A 20,186-nucleotide genomic window follows, 5' to 3' on the forward strand; every position below is an offset into this window, starting at 1 on the left:
TCCAAAACACCCCAAAGTGGCTCAATAATATTTAGATCTGGTGACTGTGCAGGCCATGGGAGATGTTCAACTTCACTTTCATGTTCATCAAACCAATCTTTCATCAGTCTTGCTGTGTTTTGGTGCATTGTCATCCTGATACACGGCACCGCCTTCAGGATACAATGTTTGAACCATTGGATGCACATGGTCCTCAAGAATGGTTCGGTAGTCCTTGGCAGTGACGCGCCCATCTAGCACAAGTATTGGGCCAAGGGAATGCCATGATATGGCAGCCCAAACCATCACTGATCCACCCCCATGCTTCACTCTGGGCATGCAACATTCTGGGTGGTACGCTTCTTTGGGGGTTCTCCACACCGTAACTCTCCCAGATGTGGGGAAAACAGTAAAGGTGGACTCATCAGAGAACAATAGATGTTTCACATTGTCTACAGCCCAAGATTTGCGCTCCTTGCACGATTGAAACCGACGTTTGGCATTGGCATAAGTGACCAAAGGTTTGGCTATAGCAGCCCGGCCGTGTATATTGATCCTGTGGAGCTCCTGACGGACAGTTCTGGTGGAAACAGGAGAGTTGAGGTGCACATTTAATTCTGCCGTGATTTGGGCAGCCGTGGTTTTATGTTTTTTGGATACAATCCGGGTTAGCACCCGAACATCCCTTTCAGACAGCTTCCTCTTGTCCACAGTTAATCCTGTTGGATGTGGTTCGTCCTTCTTGGTGGTATGCTGACATTACCATGGATACTGTGGCTCTTGATACATCACAAAGACTTGCTGTCTTGGTCACAGATGCGCCAGCAAGACGTGCACCAACAATTTGTCCTCTTTTGAACTCTGGTATGTCACCCATAATGTTGTGTGCATTTCAATATTTTGAGCAAAACTCTTACCCTGTTAATTGAACCTTCACACTCTGCTCTTACTGGTGCAATGTGCAATCAATGGAGACTGGCTACCAGGCTGGTCCTTTTTAGCCATGAATCCTCCCACACTAAAATGACAGGTGTTTCAGTTTCATTGTCCAACCCCTGTACGTTCACACCTTTGTCTCTTTAGAATGGTTTATGATGCAAATCTGGAGTTTGTCCAAAATCAGTTTAAATAAAACTAATTAACAGAATAACTGTAACCTTCTGTGAAATATATTAAAAAAGGGGAGGCCCATAATTTAAGTACATTACGTGTCATTTAGTATATAAGCACAAATAATTTTTGATGGAAAAACCTGAACTCAATCAATTTACATTTCCTGTTTTGTATCTGTCTCCTGATAGGCTGAGCTGACGTTCTGTGCTGGTGACATCATTGCTGTTTTTGGGGACATTGATGAAGATGGGTTTTACTATGTGAGTGCCACTTATCCAGGCAGAAACTACTTGATGATTGAGATGATTGAACTTTGAGACATGGTGTGTTATTCTGCTGGAAGTAGCCATTAAATAATTTCAGTTACTGACCTTGCTTCAGGTAGATCCCATCTTGTAAAAGGTTTTCTAGGGATTTCTATTAAGCATATTGTCTGAAATTTTAAACTAGCTTTCTCAATCCATTTGAGACAAATGAACTGATTTAGGAAGTGCTAATATAAATAAAAACTGAGTACTTAATTAATAAGTTTATATAACAAATACAAAAAAATCAGCACATTTCTTCTAAAAGTTCTAAAAATAAGAAGATAGTAAAAAAATCATACAAAGTCTAATTTTCACAGGAACATTTAAAACATTGCCTCAAACCACAATTATATGTTTTTAGAAGTTATTTTTAGAACTTTTTACTCAAAAAGCAACTCAAAAAGACAGATTGCAGTTTGCAAATGTCCTCCAGAGCTATATGTCTGGAGCTATATTCTGTGCTCTAATGAAAGCAAAAAAGGTGTTTTGCTGTAACAATTATTGATTTATTTGGAGGAAAAAGGGGAACCTTTGCAAGGCTGAAAATACCATCCCAAATGTGAAGTACGGGGGTGGCAACACCATGTTGTGAGGGTGTTTTGTTGCAAGAAGAGAGGTGCACTTCACCTGATGAATTAGTGAGAATAAAACATTACACAGAAATATTGAAGCAACATGTAAAGACATTGGTGGGGAAATTAAACTTTGACTGCAAAAGAGATTTTCTAAATGGACAACAGCCCTAAGCATACTACCAAATTAGTTACAAAATGCCTCAAGGAGAACAAAGCTAATGTTCTGGAATTTCCATCACAGTACCCTGTTTTCAGCCCCAGAGAATTAATGGTCAGAGTTGAAAAAGTGTGTATGAGCAAGGCTGCCTTAGTTCCACCAGTTCTGTCAGGAGGACTAGACCAAAATTCAATCAAACTATTATGAGAAGCTTGTGACAGGATACTCAAGTCTCTGACATTGAAAAACAAAGTTTCAAAAATGCTCAAAAAATTTTCTCTCCCATGATTTGGGCATTTAGCAAGTATACATAAATAATTTTAGTAATCCTAACGGACTTAACGGGGAAGGATTAGTCAAATTTAATGTCAGAAAAAAACTGTGATATTTCCTGTTTATGGTGTGTATAAACATCTGGTTTTGATTGGCCCTGTGATTGACTGGCGACCTCTCTTGGATGTACCCTGCCTTTTGTCTAATGGCACCAGCCCCTTCTTGACCCTGCAATGACGTAGGTATAGACAATGGATTGATAGTTTTAACTGTTTAAAAGATGTTTGAGAAATAATCGTTATCCCATCAGTGAAACAGAAAGCTTCATATCTGATATTCCGGGCTTGCTTTCAGAGGATCTTCTAACTTAGTTCTTCTGTCTTGTTGTCCTTTCTTGTCATCTCTGTCCCTAGGGTGAGCTCAATGGCCATCATGGCCTGGTGCCCTCTAACTTCTTGGAAGAAGTGCCTGATGACGTGGAGGTCTATCTGACCGACACCCCGTCCCACTACCCCCAGGAAGAGCCTGCCAACCGGCCCCTTGCCAACTCCACTGCAACTGTGTCAGAGGGAAAAAGGGTACATCATCATCGCCGCTCTCAGCGCTAGGCCCTGTTTTTATCCATCTTCCGTCCCTTCTCCTCTTGATTTCCGTCTCTTGCTTCCTCCACCTGCAGTCTGTGTGCTGTTCATTGTGTGTGTTTGTCCATGTGGTGACAGTGGTAACTCTTTACAGACTAACAACTTCCCCAATCCCTTCACCCTTCGGAAAGGGAGCAAAATCCAGTGTTTATGCCTTTCTTAATCTCAGAGAAAGGAAGAAGCAAAGCCTGTGGACAGAGAGAGGATAGCCTGTGGGAACCCTGCGGGTGGCTCATGCATGTAGGACTGGTTGAGGAGGACATGTAAAAACAAAGGCTCAACTCATTCCTTACACAAGAAATTTGGTAACTCTTTGCACTAAAACATAAAGTCAAATTGTGGTTATTATGTACAATTCTATTTAAAAGTGCTTTAGTAACACATTGCTACCCAGTTTAAGTCAAGGAAATTATTTTAAAAGAGAAGTTCATAGTAAAGAAAAGCATGCTTTTTTCAAACTTGATACATTTTCTAACTTTCTTGGCTCAGCTTGTGTATTTCCTCAAAGAGGCTTTGTTTCTCTTGCCCACACATCAGATCTATTTTTCAGCCCTGTTGACGGTGGATATGCTATGTTTGCTCTGAGCTCAAGAGAACTGCAGCACTGAGACATCCATTCTGTATTGTTACGATGAAACAATAAAAGGAAAAAAAGGATTGGATATTAAAACCATTCTTGTTTGCGCTCTGTGCTCATGTGTGTTGGTGTTGTTGCTTTCAGTTGTCATAGTGGTGTGGGTTTTCTCAATAGTGACAACGCTGCCACATCTGATTTCTTTTTTTTGTTTTTCCTCACCCGCTTGGCAAAACAAAACAAACAAACAGAGGAAGATTGTTCATTTCACACCATAAATGGCTCTGTCTGCCCTTGTACAGTAAGTTGGCAACTGGAGATATCAGACTTGCAGCTCTAATGCAAACAGCTTGTGGGTGCAGCAAAGGCTTTATTTGGTGCTATGTCCTGCTGTGACTCGGATAAAGTTGTCAAATCTGTCTTTTCAATTGGTTTGATTTGTCAAGAATTTGCTTTAATTCTGCCAAAGCCAAACTTGCAAAAAGGAACAAAAGTACATCAATACATAGAAAGATACCAGTTGGAAATAGCAGCAACTGCATTAGAGAAACGGCCTGGGATCTACAGTTGTGTCCCTGGGTGTTGTATTGTAAATGACTGTACTCCATGTCTCCTTATGGCCGACTGATGGTGAACTTCTTTGCTTCTGTGGTGTGCTGATGTTGTGTTTAACATTTTTTGGCTTCCTCCTGTGTCTCTTCTCTCTCTCTCTCTCTATATATATATATTGTTTGGGGTTGGAAGTTACAACATTATCAGTAGTATAATTTTAAAGGAATGCATAAATTGTATTAATATGATATCTTCCAGTCAGATCCAGTCAGATGAGAAAAGGAAGGTGTACCCTTATTCAGTTTTTAAATGATTTAAATCTAACCTTAAGTGTACCAACAGACAGTTTCAATAGCCATTATTGACATTCATGTGAACCCTGTGACCCTATGACAGCCCATGTGTTATCTTCTAACATATTTTCACATATGGATTTTTAATATTAATTTTAAAATCACTAACAATTTGTAGCAAGATAAAAAAAAAAAACTAAATAAAAGTTATTTCTTATGATGCGTTCAGACTGACCGTGACTGACGCGATAGGGGCGAGTAATTTACATGTTAACCCTATGTAGAGGCGCATTCAGGAGCGAAGTGATGCGAAGCTATGCAAAGGATGTGAAGGACATGAAGCGAATTTCACTGGAGTTGAAAAATCTGAACTTTTCTGTCAATTCGCATTGCGAAACAGTCAGTGCAGTCCCTGCAAAAAAATAATGGATAACAATACCTACAATCCACAAACATCACATATATAAAAAAGACAGAAACATTCATGTACACATAGGATGAAGGAAGGTTTGCTCTTAAAGGTTTGTGGGTGGCTTTGAAGAAAGCCGTTGAAATTTAGTCCTGAAAAGGAGTGGTTAATAAGGCACGCATGAAGTTGTGAAGCACACATACAGCTTTCTATTGAGCTGAGATTTTTTACTTACCGAAGACAGATGGACAGGCATTCTGCAGCGGGGTTACAGTGCCTGTAGTCGGTGTCCCTGAGGCTGATTCGTCCCCCAACGCAGAACAGCAGGTCCTCAAACTAGGTTCTAGATAGGCAGAAGTACAGCTGAAAGCGACCATCATCCAGACGCTGCTCCTGGAGTAGGTGGTTGTACTCTCCAAACTGGTTCAGTCTCTGGAGAATCTGGTGAACCCAGAGACGTCAACAACGGTGACATTGTTCAGCTTTCCATAAATAATCGCCGTGACTCGCTCCATAAAATCCAGGTCTGCCATGTTGAGTTGAAACCGGCAAGCAGCAGATAGAAGCTGCTCCTATTTGAGGGTTTGAAGGGAGTAGGGCAAGAGAAGCGTTGTCAGCTGCTGGCCACGTGAATTGCTGGCGAAATGTAAGGCGAGCGACAGCACGCGAATGAGGAGAAAAATTCGCTGGAATTGCGGTTGTTCTGACCATTACACTGCAACATTTATTCCCACCTAAAACAGCTACATTTAGACAAAAGACATATTCTACCAATTGCACATGATTAAATCATCATTATCCGGCATATTTAAGAGGTTTGCTCTGGTTAAACCTCACACATTTAGTTTGGTGTGCTCCTGTCTGTAGAAATGAAATTTAACTCTATGGTCACAGCACTCTAGCAGCAGTCTGGTAAGTGATTTAAAGAAATCTGAAGATAATTTGATATGATCCATTCTACTCTATGGAAAATAGTCTATAAGTGGAGGACATTCAAAACAACTGCCAACATTTCCAGGTCAGGCTGTGCATGCAAGTTCACTCTGAGACCCGACCACAAGAAACTAAAAGTTGATGCCACAAAGCCTGAAATATCATTACGGGACCTACAGCAGGCTCTTGCTGCTGTTGATGTGACAGCGCACACGTGTACAACCAGAAAGACACTGCACAAGCTTTCCATTGGATATGTCCAAGAAGGAAAATGTTGCTGTGTAAGAAAGCCATGGTTGCCAGATTTAAGTTAGCCAGAGAGAAGGTAGACAAAAGCCAGGACTGTTAAATTTGTTGGACAGCAGAACAGAGAGCACAATTAGCATAATAAAGATTTACAGGTAAAGAACACCATACCAGCTGTGAACTTCAGAGCTGGAAATATCATGGATTGGGAGATTGGAAGGACCTGGCCAGCTCACCATCATAGGAGCCACCATGAATTCCACTATGTATTAGATGGTGCTTGAGAAAAATGAGAACATCTGTGAAAAAACAAAGCTCAAACATAACTGGACCCTGCGACAGGACAGATCCAAAACAAATCAAATCCACTAAGGGCTGGCTGGGAGCCATGAAATGAAAGGTCCTGGGCAGAGTCAAAACCAAGATCTTTATTCTTTTGAAGATGCTGTAAGGCGACTTGAAAGAGGTCGGAGATGTAGGAAAACCCTAAAACATCTCACTGATGCAAGCGAGTAGTGCTGCAAACTGTTCTCAGGCTAGCAGAGACTGGTACATTGCTACAAGAAGCATCTCATTGAAATGATTTCAGACACAGTGGGTATCATTAGCTATTAGGTAGGGTGTCCTAACTCTTTCCACAATTAGAACACACATTTGTACACATAGATATTATTTTCTTCTGTAGAGATAATGTTTTAAATTATAAGGCACTCATATGCATATGTTTCTTTTTAAAGACCTCAATATTTAGTGGAATGTTCCAATTTTTCACATGACTGCATAAAACAAATCTGAAGTTAAAGTGGCAAAGCTGTGTGCAAAAAGCTAAGTATACCCTTGCACACTCTTCTACAAGATTAAACAGAGAACGTAAGCATCTCCATACACGCAGGAGTATGCAGGTATGAGATAACTCAACACCAGTTATACAGCAAGAAAGATTTTTCACAAGATGAAACAATTTAACGAAGTTGGCACTCTTTTCAGGGGTGGACATCCCAACTCCATCCTTGACTCTACATGCCTGTCTCCAGGCATGTATCCAATACATTATCCAATGTATTGGATAATTCGTGTTAAACTATGACTCATACTTTACAAAAAGACTGAAGAAGTGTTGCTTGCCTGCAAGGATTGTCAAAAGATAACCGCTCTACTCTAAATGCATAAAAGGCTTAAGTTAATAGGATTGTATTTGTCCATTAGACATATAAGGCTCTCTTCAGACCTGGTTTTACCATGTGTCCTGACTGATCAGGAGGCAAGCGAATCAGCCACACCAGACATATCAGACCTCGTACTAAAATCCATCCTCGAATCCATGCTCCAATCATATTTAGCTGCTTTACATTCAGATGGACCGGCAGCTAATGGTCAGTTGAGGTTTCTTTAATAACAGATACATTCAGTTGCCTGAATTACATAATTATTGAGATATCAGTATGGCTGAGACTTACCTAAGTTCCATTTTTGTGCTGTTGTCTTAGTTTCAAACATTTTGTAAGTTTAACTGTGTAGCTTAACAGACAGTATAAGAGAGGAAACTAAGCATAAATAATGTGAGACTTTACAAAACTCAGCATCAGAGATCCTAAGCTGTAAAACAGCTGATGGCTTGCTTGCACACCTAAATTCACATACACTTGTAGAAAATATCACTGTACATCTATACAGTGTCTATGTGTATGGAGGGGGGTTGTTTTCTGACAGCAAAATGTCAGAAAACATGGAACACATAATGGTAAAAAATAGATTGACATTGATCAACTTATCATATTCAGATACCTCCAATCATAACGTATGTGTAGAAAGCACACCATTTCACAAAATAAATTTAATCTAATCCAATCTCTTCACTATTATGGACAAATCAAAGAGTTGTGAAAGGACATCCTGGCCAAGGCAGAAGATCTGCACCATACTGGAATGGGGTCCAAGACCATCATCTGAAAGGCTTGGTTAGACAGTCACAGCTGTTCAAGAGATTATTGGGGAATTGAGGAATTACAAACGGACTATAAATCGCCCTCTGGCTCGAGCTCCATGCGAGGTCTTGTCTCATTGCATGAGGATGATCATGGGAAAGTTGCTGGATCAGCCCACAGCCGCATGGGAGGAGACTAAACACTAAATGAACTAAACACACCTAGACCACAGTCACCAAGAACAACATTCGTAAAACTTGATGGTGTAATTTGTTGGAATCTTGTGACCCTTTGCTATTGAAGGTACGTGTACAGGTCTGGCTTGGGTTTTCCTACTTACCAAAAAATCAACCAAAGAAGGCTTCTCAAAAGGTACTAAGGTCAGATGAGACCAAAACCAAGCTGTATTAACTTAACATGCCATGCTTGGAGGAAAATAAATGCTGAATATGCCCCGACGAACATGATCTCTACTGTCAAGCATGGAGGTGGAAACATCATGGATTGGGGATGTTTGTCTGCAAAGGGCAAAGGGTGACTTCACTACATTGTGGAGGATATGAACAGGGTGAACAGAGAAAAACCACTCTAAGGTCTCCAGACCTTTTTGCATTAGAATTAATGCACCTTTGAATTTTGAGCACGTACTTAAGTTTCGATGTGAGCAAACTTCAAAATCAGCCAAGGATCAAGCACTTATTTTCCCCACTGAACATATTCATAATGTGATGGCCACAGTGGTTTCTGTCAATTTTAAAAAACACAAAAAGAAGCAACATATCTGACAGAATTACACGTACCCACACAGTGCCCTTATGTACAATGACCAATAAAATCTTGGCATGTGTGAGATTTTTTATTTTACTAAGTAAATCTTTTTCTTAAACTCTTAAACTCATTTAAGGCTGTATTTAGTGTAGCCTGGACACAATTGGATCACTCTGGATGTATGGTATGGGCAGGTGTGAACAGGACCCAAAACCAAAGAATCTGGTCATCATGCACAGCACCAGGTCTTGTGAAAGCCAAATACAAAATATAACCACAAACGATAATACTGATTGTCAAACATGATGGGGGAAAGATGATTGGTTGGGCCTGTTTTGGAGCCAGCGAACCACTGTTTCCTGTATATTAGAGTATTACTAGAATTAAATGTGAGGCCATTTGTCAGACACCTAAAGTTGTCCCAAACAAACCAGGAAATGAATGAATGGAATGACTGAAAAAAGAAACAAGATGTGCCGAAAAGAAAGTGCAAACTCAATGAATTGAAGCAATGTTGTAAAAATTAGAATTGGCCACAATTTATCCATGACGCGAGGGACCGAAAAAGTGATAAAGAAAACAATTACTACAAGCACTTACTTTTCCTCATAATTTATATGAATTGTGTTAGTTCCATAAATCAGTTTTCCAAAAAGTTTGACTTTCATGCCAAACTTTGGTTACTGGATAAAGATTTATTTATACTTGTACTTTGATGATGGACATATTCTTTTAATTTTGGTAGAAGGCAGAAGAAGAAGTAATGAAAACATTTAAGATAAGAATATTACATTAGAACAATATAAAAACATTTATAATACAGACATGTGGGCTTAATGAAAACAGTTTAATACCTGTTTAAAGCTTATTTCATAAGATACTTTTATTCGGATAAACAAGCCTCATTGGAATGCGTATTTCTATAATATGCATGTGCTTACATTCTTAACTAGAAACCAAAAGATTGTTCCATAAATTATACTGAACCCCTTCTTTTAGAGAACACTCTGTGTGCACATTTATTTTTAAATGTTATATTCAGATTTAAAGTAATTTCTGTGAATATAGTGTGAGAACATCATGTTTCTATTTAAACAGCTGGCTTTTCACCTTCTCCATCCCCTTGGCACAACAGCAGTAGTGATATGAGAATGCACATCAAACAATTTAACTTCTACACATCCTTGAGGAAATTAAATACAAATTTTAACATGTACTTTCTTGCCATTCAGTGGTAGCTTCTATTCATTAGCTTTCTATTTTTAATTAGATGGCAAGCTTTCCATTATATTTCTAAAAGCAGACAATTATCTATGCTTTGGTTAACTTTTATTTGGCATTTTAATGCTGCCCCCTGCCTCCAAACCTCCCCATCACTTATCTCCTCAGGTCACCGCAGAAAACACAGACATGACCAACAACATCACCACACCCTTCCGGGCGCCATCCCCGATCGTTCGCCCCCTCCTTCCAGGAACTATGAGACCGCTCAGCCCTCCGAGGGTTCACCATGTCCCGCTGGACCCCAGGGACCCTCAAGATCTGGCAAACAAGAAGAAGAAAGGAATACTCTCCAAGGGAAAGAAACTGCTTAAGAGACTCTCCCCTGTGAAACAACAATAATGATAATTATTAAATAGCATATACATACAATACATATTTCTGTGGGGCTCTGTACATAGCATCCAAACAATCAACTGTGATGTGACGGTACATTACAGAGTGGGCATGACTGCGTGAGCCTAGCAAGTGATACAAATGTGTTCAGTAATGGATAAAAAAAACACATACATTTTGTACAGTGAAGTGCCAAAATCAAGAGTGAAGTGACTGTCAGAAACAAACACATATTACTGTGATGTATTTCAAATTAAGGGATGCTTTATTTAAAAAGAAAAACTAGGATTTTCATGACATGCATTTCTCTTGTTTCCTTTACCTTTAACCCTCTATAATATCGTGTTGCCCTCAAGTAACAAACCCATTGTTCCACAATGCATCCCACTGAATGGTGCAATACTTTAAAAAAGAGGGGAGACCATAAGGAACCAATAACAACGCTTTAAGTTGCCACATGACTTTCAGGAAGCCATTTTCAAAGCTTGCGTTTTTTAAGGAAACAACTTTCTTGCTTTGCAAACAAAAAGTAAAAGTAACATCTATCTACAGTCTATCTGGAAAAATAGGCTTACACTAATAGATATAAAGCTTTAATTTGTTAAGGTTTATATCAGTTTATTCACTAATAAAACAATAAAAACTTGTTAAAACGCATCTGTTGCCCTGAGGCAACAATGTACTATTATGGTCGATTGAATATTTTACTTTAAGGCAACAGTGAACTACTTTAGGATCACCATGGCTGCATGCAAATTTGGTAGTGTGTATTTAGGTATATGCAAGGTCAAAGTCATTCAGAATAATTTTGTTTTAATCTTTACAATTTAACAAAGCGTTGCTGTTGAACAAAAACTTCTTATTTCCCAAAACAGAACTTTTCAGGAATGAAAAAAACATATTTTGTCTAAATGTCAATTTAATACTGTTTGGTCAAAGACACACTGTTTTTGATACTTTTAAATGGATATTTATCAGTGACACTACAGACAGGTGTGAAGGGTGATCAGGAGAGTTGATTTTTTTAAGAAAACAAGAGATAAAAATGGAGACACAAGGTTTTCGCTCAACAGCAACACGAGATCCATTTGATGTTGGCTGCAGTAAAGTAAAATTCAAGCTATTATTATGATCTGTAAGCCATATTATACTATTACAGTGAATTTGCAAATCTTTTTCTATTAGAATTGCTATGCATTTTGTTCCATTTACAGAATAAATTCGGCCCTATTCTATAACTCTGGAAGGACGAATATGGTGGAAATCACACCTCCAGTTGACCAAGTAGAGATGAAGACGATGAGCTGTAAGAATACTTGTCAGGGAAAGTGAGACTGATGAGGATGAAAGCAAGAATTGGGATAAGGATGAGGGTAGAGAGGGTGAAATTACAGGGGCAGGTATCTCTGCCACAGATAAATGGACGATGTGATTTCTTTCCTTTATTTTCCCTTAAAGGGGCATCGAATGAGGCTGAACTCATTCTGTAAATGAATGAATGGAAAAGATATGTTTACTGTAATTCTAGTCTAATTCTAGTCTAAAAAGTATAGTAAGAGGCCGGATTTTATTTTATTGCAAACAACATTAGGTTTCAATTGTTGTATTTTGTCGTACTCGTCGTCTTCCACGTTATCCGGGACTGGGTCGCGGGGGCAGCATACTCAGCAGAGACGCCCAGACGTCCTCAGACACCTCCTCCGGGGGGGAGCCCAAGGCGTTCCCAGGCCAGCAGAGAGACATAGTCCCTCCAGCGTGTCCTGGGCCGTCCCCTGGGCCTCCTCTCGGTGGGACGTGCCTGGAACACCTCCCGAGGAAGGCGTCCAGGAGGCATAGATGCCCGAGCCACCTCAACTAGCTCCTCTCGATGTGGAGGAGCAGCGGCTCTACTCCGAGCCCCTCCCGGATGGCCGAGCTCCTCACCCTATCTCTAAGGGAGTTCCCGGCCACCCTACGGAGGAAGCTCATTTCAGCCGCTTGTATCCGGGATCTTGTTCTTTCGGTCATGACCCAAGTTGTATTTTACCTAAGATAAATTATGATGAATGACTCTTGAAGACATTTATTTTAATGGATTGTTCCATTTCTTCTCAGAACGTTGCCAACATGATATAAGAGTTTTAAAGAATTGCTTTTATGATGCTTTTACATATCAAATGGCATGTATTGTAAGCCATGGAAGCCATTTGAGATTTTAAATGTGCTTATGAAGTAAATAATGTTTAAATAAAAAAAAACTTCATTTTTCAGTTATGCAACCTTATGCTCCAATGTTGCCTACACCCAAAAACTACAAATCAGTTTAGATTTTGTTTAGAAACAATCCATACGCTTATGTTTTTTTCTAACTAGCATCATCCTTTTGACATATGGTACATAGAGGTTAATTAAACCAAACTTAAAGAACACCTGTTTCTTTTGAGAATATCTTAAATACACTACACTGTCCTGTGGAGCAAAGTTGGCTGTATAATATTTTTTTCAGGGCAATATTATAGAGATGTGGTAGCATATATCGGGGAATGAGACACTCTTATTTGTACCAAACTAACATTGAAAAGTTAGCATGTTTCACTGATAAAGGAAATTTGCAGAAATGACAGCAAGTCGGCATTAGGGCATTAAACAGCGGGTGAGCGCAGCCGTCTCAGTGGCCTTTTTGAACACACAAGCATGACATTCCTTGTTTGATTACAAGACTGATTTACAACGGGTTTTTGCTTCACGACTGATCCCTTGTGCTTTGTCACTGCTAGGATAAATAAATTAGAGCAGTAACGTTGAGACGTCTTTGCTGTCAAACTGTCATGAAACGCCTAGTTCAAGAGAAATTTCTGTGTCTGTCTTCTTATTGCACAAAGTGGATGTTTTCTCTGACTGGATAAAGACATAGTTTGTGTGCCTGTGGACTTGTGATGCATTTTGTGTTTTGCACTTTTATTTTTAACTTTTTTTAATAGTAATACTCTGCTACTCTCATTGAATGCAATGTGTTGTTTGTTGATATCACGCAGATATACAGTGAGTGGGACACACTGAAACCACACAAAAAATTGAAAATTAGAAACAAATCGGGGCATCCATTACTCTTTGATTTTGTCATGTCTTTGAAGAAATATTGACTCATTTACATCGTGTTTTGTATCGCTTGAAGTTGTTCTACTTGCACTTAAAGTACATCAATGAGTATACTAAACAGAATTTACGTTAAACAGCTTATAAATGTGATTACAGCCCTAAAATTATTCAGCATTTTATTCAGTTGCTCTGAAAAAGGCAGGTCAAAAATATTTGCCGACATACATTGCCCTCCAAATTTATTGGCACCCCTGGTAAAGATGTGAAAAAAGCATCAAAATAAATACATTTATTGTAGTAGAATAATTTCGCACAGAAAATGTTATTCAGTGCTCTTACAGTGAGCTCTTGAGATTTCTTTTTTTACCTCCTCACTGTGCATGTTGAAAATATAAATTTGTATCCTCATTCCGAATTGTTTGTCGTAGTTCCAGTTATTTTGACCTTTTTAATTATCGCTCTGACTGTAGATATGACAAAGTTAAGGCAAGCTGCTATTTTCTAACGCCATTTTATGTTTTAAAAAGACCAACGCACATCTCCCTTAGCTGCATGGCATGTTTTAGTTTAATTTTCGCTTGAAAGAGTGGTCAAGAGAAAAAAATCCTCAAAGTTGTCTCATTTTTACCCTACATATTAATACAAACTCCTGAAATATCTATACAAAGTTGGTAACACTCTGTGGAACTTAACAAAAGATAAGAAACATTTATTTTATAAAAATTGCTGTGGGTGTCACTTATTGCGGCGCTCGTGAGTTTAGTAAAGTAAAGTAAAGTAAAGTGGGACAGTTCTTTTTCTGAAATTCTTCATTGGGTAATAAAACAGCAAACAAATGTTCCATATTTTTATTACAAACATGGGTGCCAACAAATATCGAGGATGCTACATAATTGTATTATTTTTTAACTCTAGATTTGCCTTTCCTTCTCAGATCACAATTTTAAAATTAAAATTAATTATCCAATACCATCTGATAATCTGTCAACCAGGTACATTGGACAAGGCAAAGATTTACAGCAACACTAAATAAGTAAGAAGGCAAACAAAAAACGTCAATCGTGAGTTTTTACTTACTTTCATTTAAAGACAGCTTAGCACAAACCCAGATTAAAACATTGTCCTACCTCAGTTTTTGATTATCAATGAGACATACATTATGTATTTATTTGATTAAAATATTGTAAAAGGTTATTTTTAAATAACATGGATTGCTGTACCAACAGTTTTACATCATGAAGATGAAAAGCAGTTCCTAAAAAACTGAACTCCTACCTGGTAAAATGGTACAAATCATAGCTTTATTAAAAAACACTTTACCATCTCCCATTTATATTTGTTTGTATATGCAGTTGCACATAAATGATGTAAGTTTATTGTGTTCATCAGTGTTCTGATTCGTTCTCCATGTTGTTACTGACATGCATTGACAGTAAAACGCATTTGGCTGGCAGCAGATTTACATTTCATTTTTTTCTGTTCTAAAGCTGCTCTTTGTACAGTTTGAAGTCCAATATGTCAGAAGCAAGATGGTCATAAAACCAAAATAGTCACCTGTGAATGGGTGTGGTGTCTCCAAACGGTGTAGCTCTTTTGTACTTTGATCCATTTGTAGACAATTTATAAATGTTTCTACTTGATTTTTTTTCAACAGCCTTTTATTTTTAAATTGCACTGAAATTTCCTCTCTGTGTAAAAGACTGCAAGCATTCTCCATGATGTCCTTTGAAATCACATGTATTAGTCCACCGTACGTGCTTGCTTTGTGAAAAAAGAGAAATCGTTATAGATGGTATTTATGATAATTATGTGTGTGTACATGTGGAAAAAATACATCTTTTATAACCAAATTAAATTTGATATTTTTCAAAAAAAAATTTGTTTTATGTTATTTTATTCAAATATACTGTATTTGAATAGTAGCCAGCAGTCATCTTTTTGAGAAGCTCATAATTATTCATCCCTCTTGGAGATTTGCATTTTTATTGACATTTTAATTAAAGAATGGGGTGTCAAAAATTATTTATTCCCTTCTCAATAATCAATAATGATTACTTTCTAAATCTGCCCTGGGTATAAATAACTTTGACCTTAAATAAAAGCAAAAATAAAAAATACAATGAAATTATATCATTGAAATATACATGCATGTAAAAATTATCTAAAACAAACAGACAAACATAACAAAAAATGTTTATTTACATTTTGTACAATTTGTTTCTAATTAAAGCCTTCACACACAAAAATCGTGGTTCTCAAACTTTGGTTTGATGTCATTCCGAGATCCAAGTTCAAAATTTCAACAACAATGCACACATGCAAGTTGCACCGGAGAGACATGATATCATAAAGAACCCGTTTGAACCATTAGGACAAAAGGGTGTGGATGCGACCTCTTGAATCAGACAGAGCGTTACTGAGAGACATCACATAATTTTAAATGTCATTACCCCCAGTACATCAGTTTATGAGATGTGTTTCAATACTCCACCTTCATCAGTGATGTTTAGGGGCTTGGTAATCCTAAAGTTACTGCCTATGTTAGTGATAATTAAGGCCAGGTTGTTAATACATCTCCATCACCTTTATTAACTAGTTTTACATAATGTGACCACACTATGTCACAAATGCAACCCTATCAATAAAGACTCCTCCATATAAGGTACTAGGTTTCATTTTTCTCTAGGTCTTATTTACACGTCTCTGAAATTTGTTCCTTGTTGGCTCTGTGGTTTTTTGCTTGCAACTAAAATGTTTCAAAGTAAAAAAATAATCAATAAAGCTTAGTCAGAATGGTTTTACTCAATCCGAATATGAATCTGATTTACCAAAATTCAATAAAGTGAAACATCAACTGAGACACAGCTAAATTTTGTGTTGATTTCCTGCACTGATGGGTTGTTCTGATCAGTGTTACAGTGATTAGAGCAATTTGAAACTTATAAGACAAAATTAGCCTGAAACAATGTTGACAGCTGACCCCGAGGTTGAGTGTTCTTAAAAACACATTTTCGGTGATTTGCACTTCAGGGTGAGAAACAAAATGCACCCTTTGATTAGCTAATAATGAGCAAGGCACTCACACCCTTCAGGATAGCAATTTATTAATCCTTTTCTCTGATGAAGGACTTGACAGATTGTGTTATTTATTTATTCATTTATTTTGATCAAACTAATATAAGTTCTTTTAGTGACCACCCTTTCTGTCCATTGTTCGATTAACGTATGTACAGGTCCTTCTCAAAATATTAGCATATTGTGATAAAGTTCATTATTTTCCATAATGTCAGGATGAAAATTTAACATTCATATATTTTAGATTCATTGCACACTAACTGAAATATTTCAGGTCTTTTATTGTCTTAATACGGATGATTTTGGCATACAGCTCATGAAAACCCAAAATTCCTATCTCACAAAATTAGCATATTTCATCCGACCAATGAAAGAAAAGGGTTTTTAATACAAAAAACGTCAACCTTCAAATAATCATGTACAGTTATGCATTCAATACTTGGTCGGGAATCCTTTGGCAGAAATGACTGCTTCAATGCGGCGTGGCATGGAGGCAATCAGCCTGTGGCACTGCTGAGGTCTTATGGAGGCCCAGGATGCTTCGATAGCGGCCTTTAGCTCATCCAGAGTGTTGGGTCTTGAGTCTCTCAACGTTCTCTTCACAATATCCCACAGATTCTCTATGGGGTTCAGGTCAGGAGAGTTGGCAGGCCAATTGAGCACAGTGATACCATGGTCCGTAAACCATTTACCAGTGGTTTTGGCACTGTGAGCAGGTGCCAGGTCGTGCTGAAAAATGAAATCTTCATCTCCATAAAGCTTTTCAGCAGATGGAAGCATGAAGTGCTCCAAAATCTCCTGATAGCTAGCTGCATTGACCCTGCCCTTGATAAAACACAATGGACCAACACCAGCAGCTGACACGGCACCCCAGACCATCACTGACTGTGGGTACTTGACACTGGACTTCTGGCATTTTGGCATTTCCTTTTCCCCAGTCTTCCTCCAGACTCTGGCACCTTGATTTCCGAATGACATGCAGAATTTGCTTTCATCCGAAAAAAGTACTTTGGACCACTGAGCAACAGTCCAGTGATGCTTCTCTGTAGCCCAGGTCTGGGGAATGCGGCACCTGTAGCCCATTTCCTGCACACACTTGTGCACGGTGGCTCTGGATGTTTCTACTTCAGACTCAGTCCACTGCTTCCGCAGGTCCCCCAAGGTCTGGAATTGGCCCTTCCCCACAATCTTCCTCAGGGTCCGGTCACCTCTTCTCGTTGTGCAGCGTTTTCTGCCACACTTTTTCCTTCCCACAGACTTCCCACTGAGGTGCCTTGATACAGCACTCTGGGAACAGCCTATTTATTCAGAAATGTATTTCTGTGTCTTACCCTCTTGCTTGAGGGTGTCAATAGTGGCCTTCTGGACAGCAGTCAGGTCGGCAGTCTTACCCATGATTGGGGTTTTGAGTGATGAACCAGGCTGGGAGTTTTAAAGGCCTCAGGAATCTTTTGCAGGTGTTTAGAGTTAACTCGTTGATTCAGATGATTAGGTTCATAGCTCGTTTAGAGACCCTTTTAATGATATGCTAATTTTGTGAGATAGGAATTTTGGGTTTTCATGAGCTGTATGCCAAAATCATCTGTATTAAGACAATAAAAGACCTGAAATATTTCAGTTAGTGTGCAATGAATCTAAAATATATAAATGTTAAATTTTCATCATGACATTATGGAAAATAATGAACTTTATCACAATATGCTAATATTTTGAGAAGGACCTGTAGATCTAGCAATTCTGTGATGTGCGACCTAAAAGGTTTATTTTTTTTTATTGCAAGAATTGACAATATGTTAAATAATTAAGATTATTTCATGTTTGCTTGCCTGTTCACAAATCTCCCTCTTCTACAGAACCTTGTAGGTCAGACTTTGTTTTCTGTTTATAAACACAAACCAATGGAATGTCAAAAAAAAACAACCACCTTTATTGGAATAAAAAAAAAAAGAGGATGGAAGATAGCAACTTCTTTATTTCAGTAAGTCAATTTACTAAGTAAAACACATTATATAAATGAATTACACAAAGACTGTTGTCAAGCCTTTATATCTGTTAATTATGATGATTTACCTTTTACAGTTAATGAAAACGACATAAAAAATAAAAATATAAAAAAAAATATTGAAAACAAAATACATTAGAATATTACATCAGACCAATCAAAAATCTATTTTTAATACAGAAATGTGGGCTTGATGAAAAGCATGTTTAATATCTGCTTAAAGGTTGCTATTTTTAAAATGTACTTTTAATCTGACAAATGAGTCTCAACAGAACGCATATTCTAATTTACTGAATATGACTGTGTATGAGGAGTCAAGCTGATCAGTCAATATAGTATCATTCATCCTGGAAAGCAACATCAGAAGTAGTCAGATAAGAAGCCAGTCCTCAAAGTCAAAAATCTTGAAGGCAGCACAGAACAGATCAGATGCAGAAATGCAACCTGCTCTGAAAAAAGTTTTCAGAGCTTAAATGTGCATTGATTGTGTGTTTGTCCATCCAAAGTTAATTCTTCTTGGTCAAACTCTCCAAAGGTTTTTCTCCCAAGCTAGTTTCCTTCTACATGCATATTTTGGTTTGGTCCATATAAAGTTTTAATATATAAACACTGTTGATTCATGCAGTGGCATAGTGGTGTAGTGGTTTACCTTTATGGTCCCTTCTGCATCAGGTTTGCACATCCTCCAGTGCATGGAGGAATTTCTATGGTTATGCATTTTAATTGAGGAATCTACATTTTTATTATTTTTCTTTCTCTGTGTTAACCCTGTTATTGTCTGATGACAGCTGGCATGGGATTCAGCCCCACCAGCCCCCAAACCGGGAAAATTAATTAAATTAAGCTGTAATAATTACCGTTAGCCACAAGAGGGAGTAATCACAAGTACATGCAATGTATACTTCTAGACACAGTAGGAGTTTCAGCGTCCTATAAAAAAGAATTGTGACATAGAATTAAACAGTTCAGATTAATAAAGTAGTATCAATAGAAAAAAAAACTAAAGTGCTGTAAAGAGTAATATTCATTAAAGATGTAATTTTCTCTTATGAACCGAAATGTAAAAAACTTGGTGTTCATACTTTAAATATGGAAAAATAGCAATGTCTTAAAGAATGACTCTATAAAATGAAAAAAGGCTGAACATTCAGCTTTCCTGTGAATCACTGAATTACAATTCTGATGTATAACCTGTTTCTTAGAAATAAGATACATTTATCCTGTATGGAGTCAACCAACTTCTGGCACCTGGGCCAGAAGTTAGTTGACCTTATGCAGGCAAAAGGTATTCCAACTCAGGATGATAGGACTAAATTCCACAAATTCTCTGCATGTCTTGGTTTTACATCACAAACAGCATGTTTGATGCCAACCCACAAGTTTTTTAAACGTTTAAGGTCAAGGCATTGGGCTGGCCACGTCAACCAAGATGCTGCTTGCTTACAGATCATTATTATGTTGAAAAAATCATTTTATAGGCCTTTACCCTCTGGCATAAGGCAACTTAATCTCTCTTTTGATGTATTCGACCTGGTACCATAGTACGAGACACATCTCCATATCTTGACCCACCATTTACTGTGGCTCTAAAGCAGTGTTTGGGATTTGTCTAACTCAGCTCATAGACCCATGAGGAACATTCTGTTTCATTAGTTGATAAAATTTGCT

At 38.0% G+C, this 20,186-nt stretch overlaps 1 protein-coding gene across 12 annotated transcripts in view; it reads left to right on the top strand.

Annotated features, from left to right (window-relative positions):
* rimbp2a (RIMS binding protein 2a) overlaps window positions 1-12,093 on the top strand; it is a 97,935-nt gene extending 85,842 nt beyond the window's left edge. For all 12 annotated transcript variants that reach the window (XM_047373556.1, XM_047373557.1, XM_047373559.1 and 9 more), the window contains 3 exons: window positions 1,281-1,352; window positions 2,819-2,983; window positions 10,136-12,093. In XM_047373556.1, coding sequence (XP_047229512.1) covers window positions 1,281-1,352; window positions 2,819-2,983; window positions 10,136-10,369 — 471 coding nt within the window. In that variant the 3' untranslated portion in view covers window positions 10,370-12,093. The remainder of the gene's footprint in view (window positions 1-1,280; window positions 1,353-2,818; window positions 2,984-10,135) is intronic.
* Window positions 12,094-20,186: the final 8,093 nt, after the last annotated feature.

This window comes from Girardinichthys multiradiatus, chromosome 8, assembly GCF_021462225.1.
Source record: "Girardinichthys multiradiatus isolate DD_20200921_A chromosome 8, DD_fGirMul_XY1, whole genome shotgun sequence".
NCBI classification, from domain to species: domain Eukaryota; kingdom Metazoa; phylum Chordata; class Actinopteri; order Cyprinodontiformes; family Goodeidae; genus Girardinichthys; species Girardinichthys multiradiatus.